At 36.1% G+C, this 24101-nt stretch overlaps 1 protein-coding gene across 1 annotated transcript; it reads left to right on the top strand.

The window, feature by feature from the left end:
• The first annotated feature begins 666 nt into the window (after window positions 1-666).
• LOC108977307 lies at window positions 667-2490 on the top strand. The gene is made up of 3 exons (XM_018946917.1): window positions 667-727; window positions 1903-2094; window positions 2167-2490. Exons 1-3 carry the CDS (start codon window positions 667-669, stop codon window positions 2394-2396), a joined length of 483 nt encoding a protein of 160 aa, XP_018802462.1. The 3' UTR covers window positions 2397-2490.
• Window positions 2491-24101: the final 21611 nt, after the last annotated feature.

The following is a 24101-nucleotide window of genomic DNA, read 5'->3' as shown; positions in this document are numbered from 1 at the left end:
AGCTCTCAGAACATACGATTGGATGAGCCGTTTACCGTACAGTGCCGTTTTGACACCGTTTTCAACACCTGAACTGACGGTTGATGCATCCAGAACGCATATTTTGAACCCAGATTTAAGCCTATTTCGAGAAATTTCACTGAAGGAGCTGAAGACTATCACTAAAACGGCTTATGGAAAGTGTTTCGAGGACTGGAAAATCGTTGGCATAAGTATAATGCATCTGGAGGAGATTGCTATGTAGGTGACAAATAAATACTGATGAATAATTAAATATTTTGAGTTTTATTTACAATTTCCGGGTATTTTGTATATCAGTACTTTAGTGACCTTATAGTTGCTCGACGTGATGGTTTTTTCATAATTGATTGGGTGCACTAGACATTAAATAAGCCTTGATGAATCAGCTTTTACACTATACTTATCAAAATTTAAAAAAAAAATTTGTATATACATATAGATAAAGTGACAATTGAGAGACTGCTGTATGGTGTCTTTTCCTAGAACCCCACATTTGTAAATAAGGTGTGGTGTTCTTTTTTCTATTTATAGTTGCATTTTTGCATTTATTTTCAGTATCTACCCGAAAGTACGAACGCCAGGTTCCTTGAAAAGTTTCGCTTGCAGTAAATTGCATTAAGTGTTAAGTTGTTAAGAGTCTGCAAAATGAATAAAGTGCTAATATTTCCCATTATGTGCCTTATTGCTTGCTCTTGGATTGGTTTGAGTAAGTTTTTGTTATAAAAACTTTATTAACTAAAACAAAACCGGTTTGGGATATCAATGAAATGCTTGCTTCTAGAAGTCCAGAAGCTGAACCCAATTTTCGACAGTTTTCAAGCATAAATCGGCCGATACTACTGCAGTTTTATGTTCAATAGCCCCACAGTTAATAGTTTAACGGCGTCAAATCCCATGACAGAGGAGACCGACCAATTGACTGGGCAACTTCTTGAGATAACACGTTCACCAAACTTAATTTTCAATAAATCTAATGTGACATTCGGTGTGTGGCTTGTGGCCTCGTCCTGTTGAAACTACAATTCGGGCCAAAAAAACGCCGCCGGTCTATAAACCGCACCAAACCGTATTTATACAGAATATGATTTTTCGATGAAAATCCGAATCATTTTCAAGTTGTTGCTGAGCCCAATTTACGAACATAGGACGATTCCGGTGGTCAAGCGGCTTCAGTTCTGGCGCCATTTGATTTTGTAAAGATGTAGACCAAAATCTTTTCGTAAAATTCGTCACAACGACGTCACAGAGATGACTAACGCTTGAGAACTACTTGTAAGAGACTGATTTGTGTCTTCTTCAATTGATGCGCTGTCGGCAGCAATATTCTCAACACTACGGGCACTTCTTTATCTCACTAACACGAAACATCTTCAGGTTTCAAATTTACCCATTAGACGCTCATTTGTTGATCTAACAGGGCGAATATGACGTCCATAAATTGGACGTAGCGCTCTTATGGTTGAGGCCACTGACTCCGAATTTCGGTAGTAAATTTTGATGATTTCGACTCGTTGTTGGATTGTTTTACTGAAGAGAAATTTCAAATGAGCGGAAAAGAAAGTATGGCTCTCCCTATTGGTCTACTTCTGTGGCGTTCCTGTTCAAAATACCGTTTTTATTAAATGAGACAAAATTCCGTCTGAATATAAAATATTTTCTGAAGTGTCTTTACTTTTGCTATTAGCAAGGGATCTTTCTTGCTCAACAAATAGCCAGAGTTTATCATAAATTTGGTATTTTGCGAGACTAGAATTCGCATTGCTCTGTCTAAGCAGAAATTGATTGGCGTTTTAGACTGAGCTCTCTTTTACTCATCCTCCAAATGCTACAGTTATTATTCGTTATTCAGTAACCAAAATAATTTGCATGCATCTTTCACAGCCACATCTCTAGACTGTTACGTTTGTGACAGCGCTTCGGGTCAGAACTGCAACGACAAACAATCGGCAAAATGCGATACGGAATTGGCTCAGCAAACGATGAATTATGCTAGCAAATATTTAAATGTGAATGAAACGATATTAAGTACCACCAGTTCGACATATATTTGTGTGTTTGAGGCCATTTTAAGTAGTGAGTTTCAAAAATAAATTTTAGTCTAATAATATTTAAGTACTTTATTGATTTATTTTCATTTCTTATTAGACAATCCTATGCAGTTTTATTACGGCTGCTCCTACAGCACTATAGATATTTGCGCATTCACGGCTGTTGGATTTATCCAATACCAGCGTTGCAACATGTGTAACACGAGCTATTGCAATAACAATAACAGTACCAATTACACTAATAACGGCAATTACAGTTCAACGTACATCTTTACCTTGACAGCGAGTATTATCTTGGTTTTGATAGCGAAACTCTTTTGCTACTGAGTAAACGCGGTATTATTATATCATTGTCATGTATGGTCATTGATTCTATTACAATTTATTATTAAATGTTTTATCAACTATTTTTACAAATGTATGCATGTCTGTGTTTTAAATAGGGATTTTCAGGAATTATTTATCGATTTATGTTAATATCCATAACTATATTCGTGCGTAAGTTAATTATTATTCCAATCTGTGCCGAACAAGTATTGAAAAGCTACATTTTAGGTACCGGATTTTCCAATAGTGATGATATGATTTCTAATTTGGTTTGGCTATTTTTAATATGTTATTATGGGGTAGTCGAAAAAGTCTTTTCGTATTTCTAAACAAATTTCAACTTATCTTTTTTTATATGAACTTTAATGAACCATATACATATGTATCATTTGGATAGACCAGTTTTTGGCATTTTTCTCTAGAGACATTATTCCATCAGTATAAAATTTTTTTAGTTTCTCGGCGAAAAACTGCTACAAGTAATTTTCACACGCTTTTCTTAAAGCCAACTTTACTCCATTAAGGAAGTCGAAACGATTATCCTGATGGAAAATGAACCCCTTTCTGTTGATCAAGTCTGACTGTTTTGTGTTTTTTATTATTATTATTTTTTTTTTTTTGATTGCTTGCTTCAAACTCATCAGTTGTTGACAGTAAAATGTAAAATCAATCTTTCGACCTGGCTAGCTCATAGTGTGGATGATTCCTTTAGAATCCCACCAAACTCTCACCATAACCTTTCTAGGCATCAATCCTGGCTTTGTGATCATTTGTTGAGTTTCACCATGATTTTTTTCGCAAATTTTTGTCGTGTTTGATCTAATTTTTGTCTCTTGTTACAATTCGCTTCAGAAACGATTCGATTTCATTGCGTTTCAGCAAAGAATCCCAGATGTTAATTCGGTCTATTAGATTTTTCACAAATAATTCAGTGGTATCCAAATAACGAGTTTCTTTTTTCAGCAAGCGTTTTTTGAATAACTCAAAACCGTTTGATGATGAATGCTAAGTTCCTTAATGATGTCGTGGCTGCTTATGTCAGAGTCCTGGTCAATCTTCTCCATAATTTCATGGACTTTTTCAACGGTAGGTCGACCCGAGCGAGATGCATGTTTCACATCGAAATTTCCAGAACGGGAGAGAGTGAACCATTGTAGTGCTACACGAACTGATACATCATCGTCTCCTTAAATCTCACAAAATTTCATTGGTGGCTGGCGTGGTATACTTTATAAGCAAACAAAAAAAATCTAAATTCGAATTTCTTCATTATTTTCACTCATTTTTGAACAGCTCTAACTTTTTCTCAACTTCCCCGAATTTAATTTTTTTTTTGTTATAAGAAGTTTAAAGGTTTAACGCTATATGGTATGATACAATGTGATTGGTATCACTGGAGATATACGGCTGCTACGACATCTATTGACGATAGAAAACACGTAAAGACTTTTTCGATTACTCAATAAACTCAATTGAATATTGTACTGAGCTATCAACATTTGTTGACAGCGGATACTAAAAAGTTTCACTTATTTTCGTATTTCTGGACCATTACAAAGTTTTATTTTTCTCAAAGTAAAGCATTCCCTAAGTGAGAGTATTAATATCGATTTCATTTTAAAAAGAAACCAAATTATAAATTTAACAAGATTGCTAATTCTTTGCTACGAATAGCTACTGCGACCAGATATTAACAGCATATTGCATTACAATTCACATAAATACCGGATAAGCCCACTTAATAAATACATTGGTGCAATGCCACCAACGAAGTTGGATTAGCGAACCATTTACATTATTAATTCGCTATAAATAACGAAGAGCTTAGCGCATGAGTATTGAATGAGCGGGTATGCAACGCCATACAGGTCGCAATGATAAGACTAAAAGCGTACAATTTGACCAAACAGCTGCAAGCAGCCAAGCAGTAACAAGAAAAATTGAAATATATATGTAACTGCAGTGAAAGAGAGGCGCATGCGCCAAACGGCGCTACTGCGCATTGCAAACGCACAGCTGTATGTAACTATACAACTTATATATGTTTGTATATGTATATATAATATGTTGCCAATAATGTCCTTTCGAAGAAACGGCAACTTCCTGCTTGTATAGCTCAAGGCTAAAAACGGCAACACTCAACACCGTTCGTTGTGCTAATAACATGACAGTGCGAGCAATCATACAGAGACCAACAAAGCTCATCAAGCTCAACTCAAAGCAAGTCAAAGTAACTCAAAAGCAAGCCAAAGCAAAACAAATAGCCGGCCGTGGCGGTACTACTAACCCAACAACCCACCAAACAAACGAACGCCAACTAACTAATTAACCCACCTGTGCTGTGGAGGAGCATTAAATGCCTGCAGCCACTTAGCGGCCACAATTTGCAGTACATTCTAAACGATATTGCGATGGGCGTAATATATGCGCGGACTTAATGTCCTGCTGCCGTTATTGTTTGACCAACAGGCGGACGGTCTGCTTACATCTACATAGATATGTACATACAAGTGTACTCCACAGGCATCGGTCTGCAACATCATCATCGTCATGAGCGCTGAAATTATGATCGTCTTCAATTTGATCAAAGGCATAATTAGCATTGCTACTGATGAGCCATTGTGGAAAGAGTATCACGAAAACAATGCAAATCGTTTGTTCTTGTTTTGAATAAACGATGGTCAATTGCTATTGTGGGCATTTGTTTTAAAAATTTAAAAAATAAACTAGATTTCAGAGTGAAGCGACAATGAATACCATGTAAATAAGCTTGTAGGAACAGTGTACTGTTAGCGACTACATAACGATAAAGCAGCTCTTCAGGTGTCGAAAAATGTTGACCTCTTAGCTTATTTTTTTTACGAACGGGAATAAAAGGAAGTCATTCGGTGCCAAGTCAGGACTATATGATGGATAAACAGTCATCGTTGTTGTAAATTAATCTTATTGTTTGGTCGAGAAGAATATTTTAAGTTACTGTAAACAACACAAATAGCAATATCGAAACGTTTTGAGTATGCATGTTATCAAAAGTGTTAAGGTTCAGGATAAAATTGCAAGTTTCCAGATTGCAATACTAGTGCTGCCAAGTCCCAAAATCTAAAAGACAGACTAAGAAGTATTAAACGTTCGATTACTTGATTATACTCGAACTTAACATTGTATTTTTTTCAGTGAATGATGTAATGTAATTCAGTAATGCCAAACGACAAATAAAGTGTGTTAGGAAATTTTTAAAGGCAAAAATCCTCCAGAAACTTTCATATCCGTCGAGCCGATTTATAGTTCGAAACATTTCTTATACATTTTAATATAGTCTGAACATTTTGTAGAGAAAACCAAATGAAAAATTATAATGGTTGAGACAATCTTATCTACAATGCCCAACTAATGAAGTTTTTCGTAAGGTTTTCTACATATGAATTCACTGCTTTCCCAGGAAATACCATTTTCAGTTTTTGCCAAGAAATATTATCAAAAAACTTGGATTAAAATCGAAAAGTCATCCGCTCGAGAGAAACACATAATATTTTTGACCTTTACGGTATTTATCACTACTTTGGTGACATCGGTATCTAGTACTTCATTCGGAATTTGACTCAAGAGAAATATGTCAACATGTCAGATATGTTATTCCAGTGCAAAGCAATCCTATCAGTGATCAACATGGAAGTCTTAGAGAGAAGCGGAGTTAGGGAGTTTTCACTTTGAACTAACCTTTCTGGCTGTTAGACATTTGAGTCAAGTATTATAGAGTCATTGACTCCATAAAATGTTAACGATAGAGTCATTGGCCTCATAAAATGGATCACAGACTTTAATAATATTTTTATTTTTATTTTATTTTTTTTTTATTTTATAAAAGCTTACATAATAATACAATTATTATACAAACTAAGAAAATACGCAGCACTAGCATCATGGGCTATATATATATATATATTTAATTATACATAAAAAGTATCAGAGGTTGTTGGCATAGCTACATGTTAACATAGGTTTCTGTCTTGACTAAAGTTAAACCATAGAGTCACTGGCACCATAAACAAATTTGTTGAATTGACTATTTTTTCAGGTAAATGTCGCTGCTATTAAGGGAACAGTAGTCTTACTACTACGAAGGCCTACTTCTTTAAGGGAGGTCGGCATTCACGCTGGCAGCATTGCTGTTAACATATATTGGCTGCCCTGGTCTGCTAGCAACGGAATGGGAACGAGGTCGAGGACCAGCTTTTGTGCGACAGCGAGGTTCCTTTGGTGCAGAATTGTATGCAGGGGAGCAACTGACTACACGCCTTAGCAAAGTTAAATTTGCCGCTATTGAAGAAGTTTTAGAATTTTGTCGGATGCAAGCTTTCGAAACTGTATAGTAGAAAGTAATTGACCAGTAATTTCTATTACATTGTCCAGCCTTTGCTAGACTAAGTCTGAACCATCTTGGCTTCGGCGAACCAGGAGGCATAGCCGAAACTAGCATAAGAGGTCTTAACAAATTTGTGAAAGACTCAAAGCGCTTTGTCGATTTATGAGGGTTTTATGATCTTTTATATACAAGTTTTAGATAAAGCAACGGTTCGAGATATTAAGCGGTCCATGTGAAATTTCTGCTAGTATCGACCATTTATCCTAACTTTAACTAACCTAGCATAAGATGCCCTTGAGTCAATTTCAACTAACCTAACTTCCAAATGAAATAGTATAGATGATTGAACACTGTGGCTGTGACGCGTGCGCCACCGCCAACCAGTATATTATTTGGCGTTCAAAGCTGCCAACAACTTCAGCAATGACAACAAAAACAATAATTCAATGGAACTGCTGAGACCACTCAACATTACAATAAATAAAGGCTGCCTCAACGAGAGCGCAGGGTAATTTGCGGCATATAAAAAAGAAGAAGCGACACAGCGCCAATGGCATACACACACTTATGGTACAGATATATTTGCATAATGATCATCAAATGCAGCTGAAGAAGTAGAAAAGGCGGTAGGGCAAAAGCCAAAGAGGTAAAAAGCCACATAGAGTGTAGAGAGCAGGCGCTAAAACAAATAAGGTAGAAACGCACAAGCCGTGGTGTGGTGTGTAAGTGATATGTTACGCGCGGAAAGTAAATATGAAAGTGAATATGAACGATGGTGGTATGATGAAGAACTGCCAGGCAAATCAGAGGAGATCACAAAGGATCAATTACAGCAAAATGATATGAAAATGACTTGAAGCGGGTACACACCCATAACTGAGTGCGAACATGCAAAGCCGTGTTCGTACATATGGACTACTAACATAAATGCTTATACATACATACATATAGTATATATAATATGTATTTTATGTTTTGCGATGTTAGCGCTGTTGTCGCGCAGTCATTGCTCCTGTCAGTTGCCAAAATATGTGGGATATTTGATGAGTTCGTGCTATTCATCAAATTATGCTTTTATTTATCTTTTGGTCTCAAGTAATGCCATAAGAGGGCTATTCAAAAAATTACAAAAAAGGCTTTAACATCTGATGCGTGCGATAATGTAGAACATTTCTGTTGGCTTGTAACAGGCATTGAGCGATTACGTAACACGATCGAGGCAACGTTATTCGTAGAGTGTGTAAATAATGCCTGCGACATAGGCATTCAACCTGTTGGCATTGTCGCTTTGTCCTTGGCAACATCAAACACCATCAGCGTTGCTGCCACACGTCACTTGGCGGCTGTCAGCCTGCCAAGAGGACAGTGTATCAGTTTGTCGCCTTCACATCAGGTGACTGCAAGCAACTCTTTGCACCCAGCACACACCTTGTGCAACTTGAATAGCGCTCATATATACATACATACATACACACACTTTGGTACATGCATCCCAGAGTTAGCGCTTGCGGAAGCGCAAAAGGGCTGAAATTACCTAATTGAAGTTGGTTGCACAGTTGCAATTACCAGCCAACTGTGAGACATCGCAGAGCGTTGGTAAACACTGAATTCCCGCTGATTGCCGCTGCATGTCAAGCTCATGCGCAGGCGCAGCAGTTGGCGGTGGGTTGCCGTAATTTGGGTCTCTTAAAGCGAAAAGTGTCCCAGCTAAGACTGCGCGGTGTAGCATCTGCCATCGACGAATGGTCAGTGTGTGGACAGTTAGTCGTCTCGACAACTAACGACTTGTTGCCAATGCGCATGCGCAAATGTTTGATGTTTTATCTTAACGGCTGCCACTAATTTGGTCCCATTTGCTTTGGAGACTTAATTGAAATTTAAGGAGAGTAAAATAAGAAAGTTTGTGCAAGTTGTCGCTAGTTATTTAAAAGCTCATAAACTATCTAAAGTGCTTAATCAGAAAATTGCAATATTTATTGAAAGATGTTATTTACTCTTTGAAATTATATGCTGAAAACGTGTAGTGCATAAGAATTACTATTACTTTGCGCTTAATAATAATGTTTTTTGATAAAGTGTGGTACTTGTCGTCGAAAAAGTAATCAAAAAACTCACTTGAAATTAATAAGGAACCGTTAATATATATTCAAGTAAAGTCCAAGCTTTGAACTTAAGTAGCCCTCTGGAGTGTCTATGAAATATATCCGAAGTCATAGATAATTTCGGCTATCTTGGAACAAATGTTAACGTCAACAACAACGTTAGCCTCGAAATTTAACGTGAAATAACTCTTGTTAACAGGGACTACTTCGAACTGGGGTGGAATTGAAAATTAAAATCCTCTCTCGAGGAACAAAGACCAAATACTACTCATGCTCACTCATGATCCCCGTCCTTCTACAAGGTGCGTTCCAAAGTAAACAGGACGTTTTGAACCTAGCGCCCCCTAGTGGCGCCATCTATATGTCGTTAGAATCTCGATCTCTCCGATTGTCCAGTGAGAACTTCATGACATTTCATTGATTGGAAGTGAAGTAATTGCGTTTGAAGTGTCAACATTAAATTTTGTTTTAAAATTGGTAAAATTTTTACCGAAACGTTTCAATTGACGAAACAAGTTAATGGCATTAATTGCCTATCCCGTAACCGAATTATGATCACCATGTGAGCCAATCAAAATCCGTGATCACCGGAAATTCCATCGAAACTGTGCGTGAATGCATCAAAAATCAGCCGAAATCATCATTGAAATTCATGGAAATGGAATTGAACAGCTCCAAAATATCGATTTATCGCATTTTGACCGAATATTTGGGCTTACGAAAGGCGTGTGCACGGTTTGTTCCGCACAAATTGACTGACGACCAAAAATTGCTCAGAATCCAACATTCGAAGAACGATTATTTGACCAAAAATCACATTTTAACACTTAACTACTCCTCGTATTCACCTGATGTGGCAATGTGCGACTTCTTCCTTTTCGGAAAAATGCATTTGCCAATGAAAGGAAAGCGTTATGTAGACGTAAAGGAAATTTAAAAGGCTTGCATCGGCATACTGGCGCCCATAGCGGCCAACGACTTAAAACACTCGTTCGACATGCTTTTGGATCAAGCGTGTTGTATTGAAGCAGAAGAATTCTATTTTGAATAAAACAAATTGATTTTGCAGAAAAAACCATTTGTTCCGTTTTTTCAAGTCCTGCTTACTTTGAAACGCACCGTGTTTATGGTGCAGAGGCATAGACGATGACAACATTTTATGAGCCGGCGCTATGGGTTTTCGAGAGGAAGGTTCTGTGGAAGATTTATGGTGCTTTCCGCATTGACAACGACGAATATCGCATTCGATGGAACGATGGGGAAAGGGAACATCCCGCCTCCATTGAATATACCAGGTTGAGAATAACCTGGCTACATTTGGAATCTCCACTTGGCGCCAAACGGCGAACAAGACGAACGGCTGGCGCGCTGTTGTAAACTCCACTGTAACCACGTAAGCAGTATATACGTCAATAATAAAGAAGATTAAACATCCCATTTCGGTTTTAAATTTGATGGGAAATGAATATTTGTCAGAACGATCATTTGCTTGTTATCTGAGCTAGTTTAAATCTCTACATTATGTCTGCACATTTCTTTTCATTTTCTTTGATCAATAAAAACAATTTTCCTCATTATCTCAATCCCATTACTGTATGAATTGTGAAACCATTTTTTATATGGACCTTTACTCCCTTAGTAAGCACCGAATCTTGGTTCAGGTAACACGCTCCCGAACCTTCTTTTCTTCACTCTCACTCAACTCTAACCTATTATATTTCTATTATTTAGCTTTACTATACCCGTACCCTAGATCATTTAAGATCTCTTGAACTGTACTTATGACCCAATTTCGATGACAAATGTTTCGATTGTGGAGGCTAACTTCCAAATAATAGTATATCAGATCAAATTGCCCAGCTGCCCGCTCCTGCTTCTGGGATGATGGAATCAGAACACAGTATTGCGGTGGTGTTCCACACTAGAAAGTAGCTGCTCCGCAAGGAGGAGAGAATAGGCAGATATTTATTGATAGTAAATAATAGAAATGCGACATGCAAAGCTGATAATGGGATGTTACAACATAGCAAAGTTTAAATATAACATTAACCATTGCAAAGATAAATTCCGTCAATTAATCGCATTTTACTGCACGCTCAAGAAGAAGCACCTGTCAAAAATGGTCTAACTTGTTGTAAACACTGCCTGTGTGGTCATATAAAACCGGAAACTTTTGAGCATACCAGGTTAAGATTGCACAGTAACATTTAGGAGCAGGCCCAGCATATCTTTATATCTCGTTAGGCATCACATCATCTTTATAGCGACCAGCAAGTTCTTGGAAATCATCAGAAGGGAGGGCCTTCCCCAAACGGTGACTACTAACCAGATATTCATCATGCGCCAAATCTTCCAAAAGATCAGCGAGAAGAGGATCGACACACACAACCACTTCGTCGATTTCAAAGCCGCTTTTGACAGTACGAAAAGGTGCTGCCTTTATGTCGCTATATCTGAATTTGTTATCCCCGTAAAACTAATACGGTTGTGTAAATAGACATTGAGCAATATTAAAAGTTTCGTAAGGATTGAGAATTACCTCTCCGAATCGTTTGAATTGGTACTCGATTTTAGACAAGGTGACTTGTATCGTGCAACTTGATCAATCTAAATAATTCGGTGCTGATCGGAATAGAGTAGGTACAATCTTTAATAAGAGTGTACAATTACTGGCGCGCGCCGTTACTTCTGCCTACTCCAGACTGAATAAGGAAGCGAAAAACGCGGCTATAAACGCGTAAGCAAGGCATACGTCAATAAAGAAGAAAACTTAACTTTTGATGAAGGAAATAATACATATATATGTCGCATATGCCCTATGAAAAATCAACGAAGATTTACCCTAGTTTCCCCATAAGCGCTAAAATTTAAATGCAAAAGCAAAAAATTGTGCTTTTTGGCTACTCAGACTAATGGCAACAGGATAACGAACGGTAATATTTCAACTCAATCATTATCTTGTAAACTAGTTTGAAAAACGACCTTTCAATTTTCAATAGTTGGCGCCCAAAATAAAATATTTTGAATTTTTTTATATAATTTTTTTTTTTTTTTTGTTTAGTGAATATACTGAAACCGGTAGAGCCATTAAACCGATAGGCACTTTCTGGTCAAATACCAAGTACTTTTCTGCCACACTTAATGTCCCTTCAAATAATTGCGCGTAATTTTTTACTTTTTCGGAAGTAAATACCGTCAATTCCCGCGGGTGCCATAAAAGTTCATCACTTCACTTTTGGTTTTAAAGTCGGCCGCCAAGGTACAAAGGAGAAAATAAGTAATTTTCGGTGGAATACTCGCTTGAAAGCGCTCACAAAGCACTTAGTTAAGTGATTAAAGTAGAGGCGCATGCGCAATCGTTGAAACGCGACTGATTAATCAATTTCCACTTAAATGAGAAATTACAAAATGTAACAGAGATCACTAAAACCAAAACGAGTTAATAAAAAGCACCGAAATTGAAAGAAAAAGAGCTAGAAAAATGTGAAAAAGAGAAAAATAAAAAAAGTTACGTCTGCAAGAACTTGAAGTATTTCTAGCGAATTCTACTGCACGAGCGGCAAAAATACTTTTCTTTTATTGTTTCGCTACAAAATACTGGACTTATTTATAAATATTTTCATATCGTATAATCGCTGCATGCTGTTCAGAGTAAATTGTAGGAGTATTCATAAAATGCATAGCCTACTTCAGTAGGCAACAATTTGGCTCTTAGACAACACTTGAGTCGGTCCAGACAGCGCAAAACGTGCCCGCACATTAATTTCGCAAAGAATTATTGGTTTTCACTATAAAAATTCTTTTAATCAAGCAAGTGCGTATGCTCAGCTACAAGTGACAGCGCAGCATTCAATAAAATACAATAACTTTTGCATTCTTTTATTGAACTGGAGAACTGCATGCAGCGTTTCCTTATCGATTTTTGAAAAGCCCTTATGTACGAATTCGTGGCATGCGAAACACTTGGTTGCCACAAACTATGCGTCGGCTACTTGTTGCTACTGCGCGAGTCGCCACATGTGGTTGCTTTATTGCACTTATACTTCATTTTGAAAAATTATAAACGGTGAGAAGCGTATGAAAAATTGAACTTTAGCATTTTTGAAGGTTGTGCCTCTTGAGTTCATCATCATCATCAATAGCATTGTCAGGTATTGGCAGATTGTCAGTTGGTGTTTTCTGCGAATTTGTTGCATTATGGTTGCAACTACTTAATATTTAATATACACAAAATTGCATATGGAAAAGAACTTCACAACCGCAGAATCGGGCAGACTTGATATTTTCTATTTCTTAAAGTAAATTTCCGAAGAGTGGGTAACGCGTACGTAGGTTACCTCTTATATTTCGGGATTTGCCAAACCTAATGTTGCAATCTGACAACTCATAACTTTATTAAAAAAAAAGAAGATAAATTCCTTTGCAGGAAATAGACACATGAAAAATTGACTGACTCGACTGAAACAACCGCATTTTTGAGCACTGAAATCATAGATTTGATAAGTCTCGTATCTCGCTGACTTGAATTCGGTATGACTTATTTTTGCTCCCGTAAGGAAAAAATTAGCCATCCAACGTTTTTTCTCGCCTGAGGAGACGGTTGTTGTGCTCAGAATGCATGCTTAGAAGACACCTCGATCAGAGTGCCAAAAGAGCTCCAAGAATTGTTCAAACACATGCAAAATTTAAATCACAAATGTAGAATATTTTGAGAAACAATAAAGCGATTCTTGATAATTAATATTAGTTTTTATTACCAAATTCCGAAATATAAGAGACAATCTACACACACATGGCCACTTAAAAAATATTAATGTGGAATTATTTTAATTAAAGTTCACTCACCGGATTGTTCTTAAAAGATCGACTGTAGGCGCTGAAATAAATAAAAAAAATTTAAACAGTTAATAAAGCTTAAAAAATGTAAATAATAGAATATTTTATTTATATAAATCATGTTAATTTTACAGCATCTGTGAATTAAAAAGGAATTACTTTTCTATAGGAATGAAAAAAGGACTATTTTCAATTAAAAACAATTACACAACACATTGAACTATATATACACCGCCAGCTTGTGCAAATTAGCTCGTAAAGTTGAGGCCACCGATTCCGAATTTCGGTAGAAAATTTTAATAATTTCAACTCGTTTTTGAATCGTATATCTTTCCGTGATGAAATGACATTGGTTTCGTTTGCTGTCCCTATCGGTATATTTTTGTAGTGCTCTATTGAAAAACCATATGTACTATCTATATATAATATATAAAACTCACGTGTCACCTTGTTTGTCCGCGATGGACTTCTAAGCTACTGAACCGATTTTAGTAAAATTTAGCACACTGTATTCAGATCGAGCCAACTTAGAAGATAGGGTGGTGAGAAACATTCATAAATAAAAAATACTATGGCTGCTCTATTAAGCGGACAACTTTATTAACGGAAAGGCTGATAACCAGACATTGAGAAAGCAGCCTTAAATTCGTAATTTTTTCCAATATAATTTATTTGTATGAGTATATTCAAAATTAAATCTCAATTACAATTCTTTTGATTCCTATCCCGACAAAAACGGTTTCGCCTTTATTCGTAAATAAAATTTTCACTGTATTGAATAGTTTATGAAATGAATAATAGTATAAAATGTATGCGACAGCAATGCGTGGCCGGATCCACTAGTATGTACAGTGACTCTCCGGATGCGTACATTGCCAATGATGACACCCTCCAATCATATAGTGAACATCTTAAAAATGTTACATATGATACATCAAATTAAAGGAAAAATCTTCTATTTTCTTTTCGGAAACTTAAAAATAGTAATAAATAAATTCACATTCCACACAACTAACCGGAAAATTATAAGAAGTAACCTTCTACAAGTCACGGTACTTCTGATCGTTGTGGAATTTCACTAGAACAAGCACTGAATATTCTTTTTTGTTTATTAGTAGTTACCGGAAAGTCTGTGAGTAAGCAACAAGACAATATGACGCCCCCGCGTACTCATACTTGTACTGAAATTCGGAAGCTAATTATTCAGTTACAGGAAGAAGGAAAAACCATTAAAGATATTTAGGAATTGATATTGTGAAAAGGAGTACTTCAACTGTCTTTGATATTATAACAAAGTTTGAAAAGGAAAATAGGATCAATAATATTAGTAGAGCTGGTCAAGGAAAGAAGCTAACACAAGCCGAAGAAAAGTTTATACTGAAAATTGTTGAAAAAATCCCTTTTCCCCGGTGGAAAATGTAAGAAAAATATTGGAAAGTGGAAAAGAAAAGAAGGTTTCAGTCGAAACAATTCGCGGCACACTTAGAATCTTCGATTTACGTGTTAGAGTAGTTGTAAAATAGAAAGAAAAGGCTAGAATTTGTGAAATTGTATTTAAAAAGCCTGATGAGTTCAGGCAAAGAGAAAATGACATAATTTTGATTTAGCAATCATTAAACAATATTATTACTGCTTTTTCTAGGTTCTTTTCACACACGATATCAAGTTTAACTTGCAGGGGTCAGATGTCTGAAGTTTTGTATGGCGGCGTCCCAACGAAGCTTATTTGCCAAAACATACTAGGGCAACACTTAAGCATGGGGGTGGGTCAGTAATGGCTTGAGGATGTATATCGGCTAAAGGAATAGGCAACCTGTATTTAGTGCAAAGTACTATGGATCGTTTCCAATATGTCGACATTTTAAAGGAAAATTTAAAGCAGTCATGTGTAACATTGGGAAATAAAGACAATTTTATATTTTACCAAAATAACGATCCGAATCCCAAATCGGCGATTGCTCATACTTGGTTTATATACAATTGTCCTCGTGTACTGGATACACCTGCCCAATCCTTAGATCTGAACGTTATTGAGCACGTATGGCAAGAAGTCAGTCGAAAAGTGTACCCAAGGTAGGCTTGGAAGGCAATACCACCAGAATTTTATCAAAAAATTTTCACCCTTATGCCAAGGCGACTAGAACCATTTTTATCTGTAAAACTATATACTACGAAATATATATAAGTAATCATTAGGTTTTTAAAAAATCCGGTTCGTTGTGTGGAACAATTTTTGTATGTTGCGGGTTATTTTTCTAAATTTTATGCAGTGAATAAATTTATTACTATTTTTAAGTTTCCAAAAATAAAATAGAAGATTTTTCCTTTAATTTGATGTATCATATGTATCATTCTTAAGATTTTTACTTTATGATTGCAGGGTGCCATCGTTGGCAATGCACGCATCCGGTTAGACGTGTGAGTCACTGTATATATGAATAACCATCGACGACGCATTCATCGACTCAGAAAAGGCGTAATAAATCACTTTATTGTAAGGAAGTTAGATAGTTTTTCTTAATTTCTGTTTAATTCAAAAATAATTATTTTTAAATAAAAACAGATCCACAGCAGCTTGAAACTTTAAGCGTTTACGAAAACTGCAATATTGAAAGTCCTCTATATGATTCAAGAAAGGTCCTATTAAAATGAGTGATTCAAGTAAAGGTGTATTTTCAAAGCCTTGTTATAGCAGTACACACATGAGACGTGTTAAGCCTTCGCGTTATTTTTTTCCGAATTGTTTGGCATTTCATCATGGAAAAACGTATGCCTGAACAATTTTCGACCGAATAGACCAGGTCCAGCACGCAGTGAAGAAAGTGTAGCCGCCGTACTTAAGAGTACATGAAGACAGAATTTTTTCGGCGCCATTCGCAGCAACTTGAACTGACGTATCGAACGATATGCGGTATAAAGTCAAAATCTTTATAATAGATATATGGAGACTACAGGAAATATTTACCCCATTCAACACATTTGTAACACACAGACATACTACTATAAGAAGAGAGTTTTCCTCGGCTTTCATTTCTAAATCTCGCAATATTATAAAACAATAAGTACTGAAGTTCAAATATCCGGTACTGTGGGGCTTGAATAGGGTTTGAGCAATTTTTAGCAATATAGTGGCATGCTCTAGATGTATTACTTGGCCATATCTAAATTCAAAATTCGATTTCAGACACCAATCATTAAAACACAACATAACACTGAAGTTTAACTACATCTACGTAGTTTTTTATAGAAAAAATTTAGCAAAAGAGAAACAATAGAAAATGTCGTAGCTAAACAGCGCAGAGAGAAGAATACCTAAAACTCATTCTAGTCGAACTCCCGAAGACGTAATGAAATAATCGGATGACACCCCATTGACAATAACAACGCAACTTCTATTGTTCAAATATGACTTAATCCACTGCAAGAAGACAGAATGAAAACCTCAAGATAATAATTTTTTAAATAGAATATCGTATGTAACTTTATCAAAGGCTTTAGAGAAGTATGTATAAACATAATCCAAGCAGCAAAAAGCGCTTCTGAGTAATTCGAGGGAAGATGTCGAGTTGAGCAAACGAGTCGCTTTTAACTTATTACGAATTTAGTGAATTCAACTGTAGCGAATAAAAGTTAACTGTACGCCAAAACGTTTTTTGCTCTAACATAACTATATTTTTCTGTACAGTTATGTCTAAGGGAGATCATTCAATGTGATGGGCTTCATAAATCTAATTTTTTCATAAATTGCTTGTTTCACATGTCTTGAATCCAGAAGTAAATCGATTTTTAAAAATTCTAAATGGGAGAAGCTGTTCGGCGCGCTGATTCTCAGCCTTAAAACTTTAAAGTCGTTTATCTTATAACTAAGTATGTCTTTACAACTTTTATAAAACATACCTCAATAATGGCTTGACCTAATGACTTGAAATTTGTAGAAAACACTCAGCACAAATCTATGAAAAAAAATTCCTGAAAACAGGTAATCAAATGGGATGACCCCTCAATAAAAGTGAATCCTAAAACTTTGATAATCTTTCAAGTCAACAACTGAATACTTTAGAAAGTACAATAGTGGGAAAAAATTGTAAAACTTTTCATTTAAAATTTCGCGCGAAAACTTATACGTTAAATTGTTTTCTAAGTTGCTATGACCGTTAGTGACATCTGTGCCAAATGTCACATAGAAATAATCATTGGAGTTTAGATATTCTTGTCTTTCTTAAGTACATAAAATGCATTCGGCGATTTTTACGATAAATGAAATTATTGAACAGAAAAATTCCATTAAATTTTGTGTGTGGAGTCATTTTTATAGAATCAGAATATTGGAAAAGGGCGTCGGTGATAATAGTTTGTCACGAGCAACTGTTTTTGATTGGTACAAATTACTCAAAGAGGAGCAAGAATGACGTATTACGTCCAGGACGGCCATCAACATCAACTGAAGACCAATATGCCAATAAAATAAAAGAAGTGGTGTTTGAGAATTAATAAATCAGATACCTTACTGACATCATTGGAATATCGGGAGGATCAGTGAAAACCTTTTGAAAATCATTAGGACCCGGAATAGTAAAAGCAGGATTGCCTCCAAAATCTGTAAATTTTTTCGGAAAATAGAGTCGGGTTAACGTCTGTGAAACACATCTTTCTGACTACCAGGATGTCATGAAACGTATTATTACTGACAACAAATTCTGGATCTATATTTATGACCCGGATAGATCATCGGTCAGCCGAATATCTTGGCAAAGAAGAGCTGAAGCCAAAAAAAAATTTAAACGCGTTCAAATCAAGGTTTAGTTGACTAGTTTCTTCGATTAATCGAAGTGTGGTATACTCCGAAGTCCTACCAACCGACCAAACAGGCAATAGCAAATATTATAGCTACATAGATAGACATAGATTTTATATAATAAATTACGAATTTTAAAATTATGATGAAAGTCTTACTATTTTTTGCCCACATTTATACATACTTGTAGTTTGATATGAAATTTTTTTTAACAAGTTCTCACGCTTTTATGACCGGTTTTAATATCTTCTTTGCATTTGAAAAATCATAAAAAGTAATTAGATGATCTTTATTTAAATAATTTTGTTTGTCGGTCTATTATTTATTTGAGCATCATAACTCTTTCACAAAAAAATATGTGTTATTTCCAGACAGAAATTAATTTTAATTCAAATAAATATTTGTGATGTAAATGAAAAAGACTTCCGGTCATTTTATTAATTAATAAATTATTCATTTTTATTTGAGTTATTTTTTTTTTTTCATTAAGAAATTGTTAGTATAAAATAGTAGTACATATATGTATGTATATGTAAGCGCTGAAATATTGTAACTCGTAATCGTCCACAGCCGACGTCAGTATTGTCACTGATTATGCGTGGTAGACCAGCAGCGATTTTAATGCATAAATTAACGAAGATCACAGAGAATTCCTAGCTTCGAAATTGAGAAAGGTGGTGACCGTAAAAATTAGCCGAAACCATAGAAAAATTTGGGAAAAGGATAATTTGGCTAATTTATGTACGTTTGCCGCTACACAGGAGTCAACTATTCCGACGGAAGAAAATTCTTTCGTTCCACTTGCTGCCGACTGCTGTGTTTTGTGTTCGTTAAATAATTGTCACCGCCGCAACGCTTTAATTAAGCAGAACATGGACGTGCTAAAAATTCTTCTGTTTCAATATTTTTAATAGATACTTCTATGCTTAGTGCAAGAGAAATATCTTTAAGCATTTTTTTGAAATAAAGCAAGCGTGGAGGTCCTGTACTGTCAACTGTAACAAATACAATTGTAAGGATCTCTTACATAATGTAAATATGTAAAGCAATGGAAATTTGGAGCAGCTTGAAAATTGAAAATTTATGTCCAAGCACACACACATATATATTTATTGTTGAGTGTGTACTTATACGGTGCTGATTGTTGCCTTTCAACTTTTCCGCCAACGCCACTGCGTGTAGACTGTTGCTTTTGGCTTGAAATGTGAATGAATGGGGGTAACGTGCCGCTCTTTGTCCACCAGATGGCAGCAGAGCGAGAAGAAGCCATAAAATACGACAATAGTGGGGACCTCGTGAAGAGTTTAATAAAAAAATATGAATTACGCTAAATCAAATCGATTTCGTACACCGTTAGTTCCAACTAGAATAAACGGCGAAGAACTTAAAAATGTTGGTGTAAATTTGTCTAACCAGTCCTTGTAGAATTTTCGAACAATAGTGTCAAAACTAGCTAGTAAACTCAACCCTGTTGGAAATTTAATAAACTGTAGATAACGTTTAAAAACATGTCGAGATATTTCGATGTATTTTTCACAGATATTCGTTGTCGATATAAATAAATTGGGATCTTAGAACAACTTTGGAACTAGTTCCACGAACACCGGACTTCAACTGGCTTCCAACGATCCATAAGCTATAATCAATCATAGTACATCTAGTACATCACTATCGGAGAGGAAAACTGCAAACACCGTCGACAAGATTTACAATGGCTTCAGTTAAAATCACAATGAATCTGATCAAATTTGACCCGGACCCAGAAAAGTAGCTCCAACCCATCAACTCTACCAATAAAAAATTTAATTATTGTCAAAATAAGCTCTTAAGGTCAATAGAAACGTCTCATGCGCAGAGAAGTCCTTCAGTGCCTTTGGTTTTCTCGGCTTCGGCTCATTTTTGAAGCGTCTTTAGCTAGAATGTTGGACTGCTACGATATCATAATTATAAGCCCACGTCTATTCATAAAGTAGGTTTCTCAGGTATGTTGTGTAGTATCACTATTTCGACCTTTAATCGAAGTCGCAAAAGATTCAAGTCTGACAGTGGCACACTTCATACCTAAAACATTAACCAACATGGTTGAGTCGATTCGTTAGAGATGCAGAGTTCCTCTGCTATCTCTTCGAAGCCAATTCGACAATTTTTAAGGACTGTTTCTTTATCGGCATTATCAGATGTGGGAGGAGTAATCACTAGAGGCAAGTTTTGACATCTACACAACCATCACTAATAGCTTTGTGCCATTCAACATCATCACGGTTTGCTGCATGCAGTTTATGTGGACAAGTCCGGGTCAATTTTGATCAGATGGGAGCTAGTTCCCCTGTGAATTTTAGTTAATTTAGTTTTATAAATTGAGATACTATTAAAACTACGAAAAATTTTCTACAGGGCAGAAGCAAATAGTCACCACGCCTGCCTGTGCCACCGCTTGAAGTAGACGTGTATGTTCATTATTACCAGTATTTGTCTGTGTATGCAGTCGTCCAGCGTTGCGCTGCGAAGTGTCAAAACCAGTGAACCATATAAAAATCGATTGAGCTGTTCACTTACTGTTAAACGCGCTACTTTTGTTTTTCTTGCTTTTACGTTAATTTTTCCGTATTTTTCCTTTTTTTCGGTCTCTCCTGTCACTGTGGGTTGACTTTGTATCATTTATTGCACGTGCGTTGACGTAAATCCTTTTGTTATGTCAAAATCGTGAGTACTGTTTGTTCTTGTTGTTTTTACTTTGAGACAATATGTGTTGCAAAGTGTAAGGTTGTTGTTATTGTTACTGTTTTGCTGTATTGTCAAGTTAAGTCGGCATAAAAACAATAACATTTTGTCACCTGACAACTGGCGACCGCTCAATACGAACAGTTCAATCGGCATGCCAACAAAATTTACTTCAAAATTCATTGAAAAGTCGCGACGATGATGCCAATGGACGCGTCAAAGGTGTTATGCCGGATTATTAATGGGATGGAATGCGTGATTGAAGTTGGATTATAGTAAAGAAAAAAGGAAATAAAAATATAACTGAAACGGTATACATTTTTTTTTTCGAAGAACATATCTTTTTAATTCAATACAATAATATTTTTAACATGATCCTGCATCAACTGCCCAATAATGTTTTCATACTGAAATTATCAATATTTTCTGTTACAAGAATGAGGAGGGAGATAGGAACGGGAAAATTTAAGACATAGCTATATGCTGAACCAACTCAAAATAAATCTGAATATGGCAAATTAGACTACCCTATATACTTCCAAGGTTGGATCTCAACAGCGGCTTTCATGTGAGAACACCCTCTTGTCAACAATTGTGCGAAAACTTGAAGCTCACGGATAGGTCAACTCAACTTGTCCATAATTTGGGTCGTCGGTCATAAGAACATTTTTGACTACCGCTTGGCCGAGTCAGAAGCTTCTCTAGAAGAATCTTGGACAAATATAATACTGTACCAATTAGGAACTATTAAGAGGTTACTTAATAAATCTATAACCGATTGCAGGAAATCGAAACAGATATAGCCAAAATATAGCTTCAGTCCAGAAAAAAATGTATAGACTTACAGCTAACATTAGGAACACTGAAACCATGCGTTAAATGGTAATGTTCTATGGCAATATTTGCCCCAACAAAAAACTCGAAAATAACATTCTGGTAGGGCCTAGTTATATCATAATCCCGACATAGAACACTTGGAATCCATCAGGCACCAAACCTTGAATGACTCCTAACAGAAAGCATAACGGAGATAAATTGTTTCAATGAGAGCACCAAATGGTTTGAACACAGTGATGAAATGATATAACAAGAGTAAAAGATGTTACGGATATTGTATACATATCAAAATTGTGCATATTGCGTTAATTGAGCTCGAAGGGCCTGCACTCCTACCTACTTCAATTCGTAATCAAGTTGTATTCAAACCTAGACAAATTTTAATCTCTGTTATTATGAACTTTATTTAAATAGTATTTGACCAAAATTCAAGCTTAGATTTTACCTTCGAAAACGTACACCAATTTCTGTATAATCCTTTCTCAGATAATAGTCCCTTAATGCAAGGAAACTGAAGAAAATGGATTTTTCCTACCGTATATGAGTATTTTGTTGTTAGTCAAAAGTAGTTTAGGAGGCCCAGTATAAAATCTCAAATACATACATACATTTTTTGAAACCTGTGAATATGTATATTGCAAAAAGAAACTCGACATAAAGATATCATCTAGATAGATGTGGCAGTTATTCTTCTTCCTCTTGATTGGTACTCTTACTCTTAATTTTGACCAAGGCTAGAATAGCACATCAGTCATCTGTTTCCATCGATTCGAAGCTCATGAGAAGTCAAAAGCTGAAGGAAATATATCGTCATTTCATTAGAAGTTCTTTATTCATTTTAAGGCTGATATTGTTTTTTATATTCCGAATAGCCAAAAAATCAATCCATTTCTGAAACGGTAAGACACCCACATTCCAGTATCAGTAAACTGGAATGTGGGTCTCTTACCTCAATATCTAGCGACAACAGACAGTCAAATCGTTGTGAGCCGGCGCAAATATTGGCCAAGCCAGCATTGGTTTTACAAAGGTTTTGCTATGAGTGGGATGGAAATGAAGAATTCGTACAACACGGACTTGCACTATAAACAATTGGACCGTCTGAGCTATGTAATTGCTCAAAAGAAGCTAGCTATGGGAAAGGAGTTGTCTTCCATCAGGACACCGTTAAGCCGTTCACAGCAAGACCATATGTATTGCTTGATTCAGAGCCGCCTTACAAATGGCAAATTATTTTGCTGGTAAAAAGTTCGCCTCAAACGAAGTTTCTGAAAATCGAATGATCCTGATTTTTGACAATAGAAACGAGGATTCTTATGCGAGTGGCATTACAAAATTATCTTCAAAAGAGCAACTTAACCTAAGTCAAATCACTCTCAAATAAACCTTCAATGTAATGGAAAGCTCTGTCAGGATAGGGAAAAACCTCAACGAGCAGATCAATACCAAAGGAGGTTTCAGACTCTCTTTCGTGCGACTTCCAATTTTTGAGAGAATAATTCAAGCTACAGAACTAAATAAAGAAGGAGATCATTGGCTGGATATTGATATCATTGGCTTCAATACCCGCGCCGTTAGTTCTGCTTTGCCCAGACTGGAGCGAAGCAACTGATTTGGTAGAAAATTTTGGGAGACCATAAGAATTTTCCGTATACTATAGTTAGGGTTAGTGTCAGCAGTTCTATCTCTTAGTCACTAAGAATTATCAACGAAATAGTCACCTTATGGTGAGCATATGAAGAAAAGCCTGTTGAACCCAAATCCTTATTCGTATGTACTATTAAGTCCACCGCTGTTAAGACTCAGTGCAATATTCTTCAAAGAAAAAACCACAAATTCAAACCAATGCTAAAACGCATGCTAATAAATAACAAGTGATACTCAAATTAAGCAACGATAAATGCTTATTTTGACAGCTTTTTTGTGCAATTGGCTGCGCGCGGAATGCCATTAGGCGATTTGGTAATGCGATCCACAGCGAACGGTACAGAACTTCATTTGAATATCATAAATTAATTGCATGAGCCGCGGAAAAGGTTGAAGGCTAAAGC

Source organism: Bactrocera latifrons, unplaced genomic scaffold, assembly GCF_001853355.1.
Source record: "Bactrocera latifrons isolate USDA-ARS-PBARC rearing strain unplaced genomic scaffold, ASM185335v1 scaffold_87, whole genome shotgun sequence".
In the NCBI taxonomy this organism is placed as follows: domain Eukaryota; kingdom Metazoa; phylum Arthropoda; class Insecta; order Diptera; family Tephritidae; genus Bactrocera; species Bactrocera latifrons.
The sequence above is the reverse complement of the archived record's forward strand: the minus strand, read 5'-3'. Positions and strand labels throughout refer to the sequence as shown.